Source organism: Doryrhamphus excisus, linkage group LG14 (assembly GCF_037039965.1).
Source record: "Doryrhamphus excisus strain RoL-2023G ecotype Guam linkage group LG14, RoL_Dexc_Guam_v1.1, whole genome shotgun sequence".
In the NCBI taxonomy this organism is placed as follows: domain Eukaryota; kingdom Metazoa; phylum Chordata; class Actinopteri; order Syngnathiformes; family Syngnathidae; genus Doryrhamphus; species Doryrhamphus excisus.
In genome coordinates this window covers 14,488,085-14,496,539 of record NC_136370.1, presented here as the reverse complement: position 1 = coordinate 14,496,539, position 8,455 = coordinate 14,488,085, and the positions used below count along the sequence as shown (strand labels likewise).

General features: G+C 41.1%; 1 protein-coding gene across 1 annotated transcript; it reads left to right on the top strand.

Annotated features, from left to right (window-relative positions):
• The first annotated feature begins 15 nt into the window (after positions 1-15).
• klhl28 (kelch like family member 28) lies at positions 16-7,858 on the top strand. The gene is made up of 6 exons (XM_058091262.2): positions 16-168; positions 871-1,131; positions 1,228-1,865; positions 1,952-2,395; positions 4,387-4,595; positions 5,125-7,858. Exons 2-6 carry the CDS (start codon positions 871-873, stop codon positions 5,286-5,288), a joined length of 1,716 nt encoding a protein of 571 aa, XP_057947245.2. The 5' UTR covers positions 16-168; the 3' UTR covers positions 5,289-7,858.
• The last annotated feature ends 597 nt before the right edge of the window (positions 7,859-8,455 follow it).

Genomic DNA, 8,455 nt, shown 5'->3' with positions numbered 1-8,455 from the left:
GTTTACTCACTCGTTTATTACAAGAACTCATCTGTAGCTTTGGAGCTAGCTTGGCAGTTGGTTGTTTTCCTGATAGCCGCCCGGGGTTCCCACTTGTCGTCACCGCTGAACTCCATCGCTGCAAAATCGATTACCACAGCGGCTCACCGGGCAGAAAATAAGTTCCAGGTTCGTTATACTCATGTCGAAACGCAACTCATCAGCGGACAACTAACCAAAAGGTTCCGTTTAGTGTCTGTCAGCCATGTTACTGTATATCAATCAATGATGCAGCTAGTAACCGTGTTTATTTTTAGCAGCTATTTTCTGCGGTGCCCCAAATGCAGAAGTATATTTTAGTTTTATCGCAAAGTAATATTTTTGACAATTCCGTATTTTAATACAAGTGCTAACGTGCGGTCCACAGAAACGCGTTAATGCTAAATTTGCTGGTGTTTGGATTTACTGTGTGCTAGCTAGCGCAATAGCATCTGCTGAGGTGAAGCTAGCATGGTTGTTATCATTTGATTATCATGCAATCGTATCAGTAACACATTTCAGAAATAGTTTTTTGTATCATGGAAGAAATTAACCAACACACCACAAACGTCAGACTGTTTGGTATAAGGTCTTTTTTCTTTCATTGCGGTTGATTGGACAGAAGCCAACACAAATACATTGGATTATGGCTGCCTAACACGAATATAATTCTCAATATCTGGGAACAAGGCATATTTCCCTGACTTATGTGTATGCCATAGTTCACAGTATGTCTAACTTTTCGAGGTGTCTAATTAAATCATGTTTACAATTAGTTGACCTGCATTTAAACAGTACAACTGATGGTGCAAAATGTCAAAATGGCACTCATTCATGTAGTTCTGTTCTCAGATGGATCAACAGGATCAACCCTATATGTTTGCCAGTCTCACACGGCCGCATTCTGAACAGTTGCTGCAAGGCCTTCAGCTCTTGCGGCAGGATCACGAACTATGTGACATTGTGCTCCGTGTGGGTGACTCCAAGATCCATGCCCACAAAGTAGTGCTGGCCAGCATCAGCCCATACTTCAAGGCCATGTTCACGGGTAACCTGTCCGAAAAGGAGACGGCTGAAGTTGAATTCCAATGCATTGACGAGACAGCATTGCAGGTGGGACAGTTGAAATTGCATCCAACAATTTACTGTTCTGTTCTTCTAGTTGTTACTGATGACTCTTTTTTTTTTTCCTCCCCCCTCTCCATGTAGGCCATTGTTGAGTATGCTTACACTGGCACAGTATTTATCTCCCAGGAAACTGTGGAATCCCTGCTACCAGCAGCCAACCTTCTCCAGGTCAAGCTCGTACTAAAGGAATGCTGCTCCTTCTTAGAGAGTCAGCTGGATGCTGGGAACTGTATCGGCATCTCCCGTTTTGCAGAGACATATGGCTGCCATGATTTGTGCCTGGCTGCAACTAAGTTCATCTGTGAGAATTTTGAAGACGTTTGTCAGACCGAGGAGTTTTTTGAACTAACAAGGGCAGAGTTGGATGAAATAGTATCTAATGACTGCCTTAAAGTGGTGACAGAAGAGACTGTATTTTATGCCCTGGAGTCATGGATTAAATATGATGTAACTGAACGACAACAGCATTTAGCTCAGTTGCTGCACTGTGTGCGCCTTCCGCTCCTCAGCGTCAAATTTCTGACTCGTTTATATGAAGCAAACCATCTTATACGAGACGACCACGCGTGCAAGCACCTGCTCAATGAGGCCCTCAAATATCATTTTATGCCTGAGCACCGACTGTCGTATCAAACTGTCCTGTCTGCACGACCCAGGTGTGCCCCAAAGGTGCTGCTGGCAGTAGGAGGCAAGGCTGGACTGTTTGCCACATTAGAAAGGTAATAACTCAAAGGTATTATCTACATTTCTCACTTGTGTTAAATGAACAGCAGAACTAATGTGTCTTGTATCATCCTTCTGGCAGCATGGAGATGTATTTCCCTCAGACAGACTCATGGATCGGACTAGCCCCACTCAGCGTACCCAGATATGAGTTTGGAGTGGCAGTTCTTGACCACAAGGTGTACGTGGTGGGAGGCATCGCAACACATATGCGTCAGGGCATTAGTTACAGGAGACATGAAAGCTCAGTGGAAAGCTGGGACCCGGAAAGCAACACCTGGTCTTCAGTCGAGCACATGGCTGAATGTCGCAGTACACTTGGAGTGGTGGTCCTTGCTGGAGAGCTGTATGCACTAGGAGGCTACGATGGCCAATATTACCTCCAGTCGGGGGAAAAATACGTCCCCAAGTTGAAGGAGTGGCAGCCTGTAGCACCCATGACCAAGTCTCGCAGCTGCTTTGCCACCGCTGTGCTGGATGGCATGGTGTATGCCATTGGGGGATATGGACCTGCGCATATGAACAGGTACTACTCTTGCTTTTTATTTATTTTGAAGTATGACTGTCAATTGTCCATATCAATTTACGAGGACCCACACTTTGTTTAAATAAATATATAAGTATTTCTTCTTTTTCCTTGTAGGAGTAAAAGTAAGCAGGTGGTGTTACTTTTACTTCTGCGGAAAAAAGGCTCTTGTTCCATGTTGTGACAAATGCATCTATATGAATGAGATGTACCCTTAATAAATGCCTTTGGTCACTACTGTAAATGATAAAATACAGTAATCGGTATTGTTAAAGAGCAGGACTGGGCAAACTTTGATTCTTGGGCCGCGTTGAGTTAACAAAATTGTCCAGAGGGTGGCACAATATATATTTAACACACACACACACTATTTTACATTTATAACTCTCATAGTCTGCCTTGAATTATTTGTCTAACTTTATCTGTAAAAGTGTCATTCATACTTTCAGGAGCACTTTAAACATCAGACCACATCAAACTATGAAATAGAATTTTACACGTTTATTTTTTAATGAATAAGACATCAAACGTGCAAGTCATGTTGCAAGCTTCTATGTTAAAAGTTGGAATACTTAGAAAGCAACTGGCAGGCTGGATTCAAACGCTTGGTGGGCATGTGGTCCCCGGGCCGTAGTTTGCCCACCCCTGTTCTAGAAGAAACCTGCTTCTGATCCTGTACATACATGAAGCACTTTTCGTTAAGAATTAAGTTGTCCCATTCTAAATTCCTTGTGGAATGTATGGGGAAGATCACTGGAAGAATACATACTAATTCAAGAAATAAGAAATACAAGTTGATATCCGCACGTAAACAAACTGTTCTTCGTTGCCCCACCATCTAAGCCTTACTTAAAGAAGTGGCAATCAAGTGAAGGGTGTCAAATTTTGCTGAGAAAATGGCCAGGGGCTTGTTTATGACTGAAGTCAAAAATGACGTTTTGGAAGAAGTTTCATTGAGTGCCGCCTGTAAGACCTCTGCTGTTGGTGTGGTGCTGCTGTCTCTAATGAGCACTGTCTCTGTTACTTGTTTCCTTGACTCCCAAAAACCTTCGGGAGTTTCTGTTTGGACAGAGACTCTCTGGAGACTGATGCTTTTTCCTTTTCTCCCTATGGCTTTTATACACATGCCTCATGCAAAACACTCCCGTCTTGCCAATGTTCCAGTGAGTCTTTAGGGGACTTATGTGATCTATTTGTAACATGACCAATTGCATGTTTTTAAGGAGCCAGTATACTGGTGTTATACTTGTTTGTTTGCTTAATCTTGTAACCTTGTAACAGGCAGTGACGTCGGGGGTTCAGAGTTGAGTTGTGATTTGCTTGTTGTGGACTATGGCCGCAACCGTAACCTGTGTTATTATTGTTAAAACTACAGTACCAAAAGTTGTTGGTTTTTTTTTTGCTTTATTTGAAAAAGACAAACTAGAATGTTCTGAATACTCACTTAATATAGCGACAAAATGGCAAAGTCTCTCCTGCTATGTTTTCTTATTCTCCGGCAGACCATGTGCATATAAGGAGTGTTAAGCCACCATCTGTGCTACAATGCACTGGTTGCACTGTTGGCGGTCCAAATGTATTCATGGTGAGCCGCCACAAATGAATCAATATATGGCAATGTCTGTTGTGAATTGTATTTGTTTTAGTAATGTCTTATTTAGCCATTCTCATCTGATGTGGTAAAGTTAATACAAGTAATTATGTAACTGTATGATGGAGCTATCGCCACCCTGAACTCTCACATGTAAAAAGGCAGACATTCCTTCCTGCTGCCTACAAACTTCCTCATTATTCCTCATCTGTACAATCCGTGAATGTAGGGAAACACTACTTCTGTGCAATAAATAGTTTTTGTAGTGTGTTTTATATTTGTTTTTATTATTATTTATATTGTATGTGCACTGGAACAGGAGAAATCATTTTTAAAATCTCATTCTACTTTCTGCAATGACAGTAATGGTATTCTATTCTATTCCATCTTCTATGCACAGTGTGGAGCGGTACGATCCGAGCAAAGATGCCTGGGAAATGGTAGCCCCCATGGCAGACAAGAGGATCAACTTTGGTGTTGGAGTCATGCTTGGCTTCGTATTTGTGGTGGGGGGACACAATGGAGTCTCTCACCTGTCCAGCATCGAGAGGTATGATCCGCATCAAAACCAGTGGACAGCTTGTCGACCAATGAATGATCCACGCACTGGTGAGTGAAAATCATACAGTATAGGGAAAATTATGTGGTTTTACTTTTTTTTCTATAAATAAGTCATCCATATTAGTGAGGTTTGGTAAAGAGAGTAGTCCAAACCAAAATGTTAAATGCGGCATATAGTTAATTAATCTGTAAACATTCAAATGAATAAACTTTTCATGTTTGTTATGAATATTCTAGGCTTATTATCCAAAACCAAACAAGGTTTTTCCTAAGACAACATTTCCAAAACTCCACCTTCAGCGTAATGTGCAACATTATCTCAAGGATATAAACATTATTTAACAGCACATGATGAATTTATTCCCTTCGTGCACAACTAAAAAAGATTCCACCGATACAATAACAATGTAACAAATGAAGTAGTTTAAATATCCACCAACTTTTCACATTGTTTATCTTGAAGGTCTGCATGGGCAATGGAATTATTTGACCCAATTGTCCTCGACGTTACTACATTTAGATGGCGCTATTATCCAAAATATGTTAAATTGTATTTAGTTATATTGGTTTGTTGCAGGTGTGGGCTCGGCTATTGTGGACAATTACCTGTATGTGGTGGGAGGTCACTCGGGATCCTCTTACCTGAACACTGTCCAACGCTACGATCCCATTTCAGACAGTTGGTTGGACTCCAGCGGCATGATGTACTGTCGCTGTAACTTTGGTCTGACTTCCCTTTGACCCATGGCCCAGCCAGCTAGCACTTAATGAGACACCCCCCTCTCCCTCCATTCATCCTCCTGGTGCAAAGGAGTGCAAAACACCAGCAAGAGAGGCTGTGGAGGACGTGGATGGATGGACGGACGGACGGACGAACGGATGGATGGATGGCCATGGGGGGAGGTGTAGGCTGCAAACATGATTAAGAGCTTCACTCTTCTGCGGATGAAAATGTCTGATGATCTGTTGTCTGCTCTCATGGCCACAAAAGAGACGACTGCTCTGTCTGCTGGACCACAATGAGGACTAGGAGCCATTTCCCAGAGGACTGTGGGAGAAACCTGTCACTTTTATTTGAATATTTAGTTACTTTGACCATTTTTTTTATTCCATGCCTTGTAACACTTAAATCTTTTTCTAATTTCCCTTGCTGCAACACAAGGACCATGTGTTCAACATCTGGAGAACACCGTAGTTTTCTTGTGAATACATGTTTGTTAGCCGTATAGATGGGTGTGTGACAGTGTGTATGCTCGAGCGGTATGTGCATGTCGGATAGCATTGTTTTTGTTTGGTGTCTGCATGCAGAACGGATGCTCGTGCCTGGCGACACGAGGTTCTGCAACACAATATGTGCGTCACAAAATGAGGACTTAGAATATTTTTTTTCCACAAGGGCTGCCTTTCTTTCTTGTGTAAATAGTCCAAATTCAATATATAGATATAAGTATATCCTTAATGCATCGCCCTGTAAATGTAAAAACCACACTGGGTTGTGTCTGTATGTATGTATGTGGATGAGGAGGTGAGGAATTCTGAAGTCAACCTCTCGTCTGCGTCATTGTCTGGTTTTGCCTCTGTTGTGTCTTTCAGGGCATGTAGTGCACTCACTCTTCTTTTTGTCGAACCTGACCCTCTTTGCACCCTTTGGTCTGTCTGCAATGCCAACTGGTGCTATTTTTAGGATTCAACTGCAGATCTGTGTTGCCTCACACAACTGGGTCAACCGCTGTCTGCTTCATGGCTGTCTTAGGTGTTCATTTGTTAAAACACACGCACCACACCGTACAAAGATGAAAAGCGCGCACACCATCACTCATATTTTTATGTGAGATTTATTTATTTTTTGCATTTTATCCAGAAGCCATGTACCCAGAATCAATGGCTCAGATGTAGGTTAAATGTATTATCCATGCCAACAAAACTTTGGTCACAATCCCAACAAGTGCCAAAGCATTATGCATCTTTGGTGCAACACCTGATCAACCCCCCCGCCACCCTTCCATACCGGCAAAGAAGTTTCTTGTGTGCCACAATGTCAAGATTATTATTTAATTCTATTTTGTGGCATTAATGCTGTCAAACAGAATGCTGACTGGCGGACAAAATATTGAAGGATAATGGAAGTCTATGGAATGGAAGTGTAGATTATGTTGGCACTTACCAAACTCTATGGTACATATTGTAAGTTGTACATTATGTTTTAATGTAGGCTAGCGGGATTTAGATCATGCAATAAGACTTCCTGTTAGAGTTGTGTCTCTCTTTAAAAAGCCAAGGCAATTTATTGCTGTAACAGAGCACGTGTTTAACACTTGTGGCCGCTCATGTTGTACGACTTAAACACCACATGGTGTTGCTGACCTTTGGCCTCATCATGACGTGCATGTTTTATTTTGTTTATATGAATGTTAAATTTAGGTTATGTTTAGACCCAGGTCGATTCAAATGGATTGTTCCAAATACTATAATAACCACATTTTTGGCATATGCGCTACTGTTTAAGTAGCTGGTAGATTCCCACTTCCACATTGGCTCCGTGCTTTAATAAGCTAGAATTAACCATTACTTCTGTGACCTGTTCAAACCAGTAGAAATTTAATTTTCACCCTTGCAAACTGATAAGGGTTTTGTTTAAACTGTTTATTTAAAAACGTTTTTAAATTTTGAAATGTAATATTTAAAACAAATGTGAATGAATGAAATATTTATGTTTTTGTTTCATGTTCTGTAACTTTGTCTTTTTTTTTGCTCCCTTCCTGAGGGTGCAGCACAAATCACGCAGGCGTAATTTTGTGCTGCTGCCATGATACATTTGTTTTGTTTATTTTTTTTTCAAGTTTACGCCAACTGCTTTTTGAGAAAGGCTAACGAAAAATCTGCAAACGTGAATCTGCAAAAAGAAAATGGAAGCTAAACGTGAGTTTATACGTATGTTCTCTTGTGGCCTAACTAATGCCATTGCCACCACTCTTACCAAAGTGCTTGTTCAAAGAAATCCAGTCCACTCGTATGCGGTTTGTCTGAAGGTAAAGAAAACCCTTTGAAACTGATGTCAATGCTAGCCAAATGACCACTCTGCTTTTTTTTTCCATGTCCCATTTGTACACCTGGAGTGAGGTGATGATCTTGAACTTTAGTATCCTGTGGATGAATACTGGATGTACAATCTAACCCTCAAAACCGTAGCCTTCCATGTTTGATTGAAATCCATTTTGCATAATAGTCTGTCTGTGAGGTGCAGTTGTACCCAGTTTTAAAATAAATGCCTGCCTTAAAAGGTACAGTCTGCTTTTCTCATTTAAAATGTTTATGTATCACCAAATATGGACTTTTCACATTCACTGCTCAAATACCGGTATGGAAATGGGCCTTGCAAGCATGCATAAATAACACTTTTATAAGGTAATTTGCTTCGAATGTAATTCCAAGATGACCAGGATGCTTTCACTAAAGGGTGTGAGTTTCTCTTCTGCATGTGCAGGAGTGATGCATTCGCTTGTCAGCGGCACAAGCTGTATTTTAAAGAGAACAGTTGCAACAGAAGAGATAACTTTTTCATGTCCTACTCAAGCAACTTTTACCATTACAAGTCCCATGTAAATGTAATTTACACTATTCCTACACTGTTGTATTTGTGTTTAGTAGTTGGCACATGCTAATTGCTGCTTCATGTATGACACTATCAACAGACAGTGGGTGCCATTATGATTGTGGATGATGGACTTTTTTTTGTATTTTCTCCAGAAGCCACGTACCCAGAATCAATGGCTCAGACGTAGGTTAAATTATCAATTCTCCAATTATTTACCCATGCCAGCAAAACTTTGGTCACAATCCCAATGCGTGTCAAACCATTATTCACCTTTGGTACAACACTTGATCGCCCCTGCATACCGGCATAAAAA

Coding starts and splice junctions, on each gene's coding strand:
- klhl28 (XM_058091262.2), top strand. CDS start 871: ATGGATCAACAGGATCAACCCTATATGTTTGCCAGTCTCACACGGCCG. Junction 1,132..1,227: donor TTGACGAGACAGCATTGCAG/GTGGGACAGTTG, acceptor CTCTCCATGTAG/GCCATTGTTGAGTATGCTTA. Junction 1,866..1,951: donor CTGTTTGCCACATTAGAAAG/GTAATAACTCAA, acceptor TCCTTCTGGCAG/CATGGAGATGTATTTCCCTC.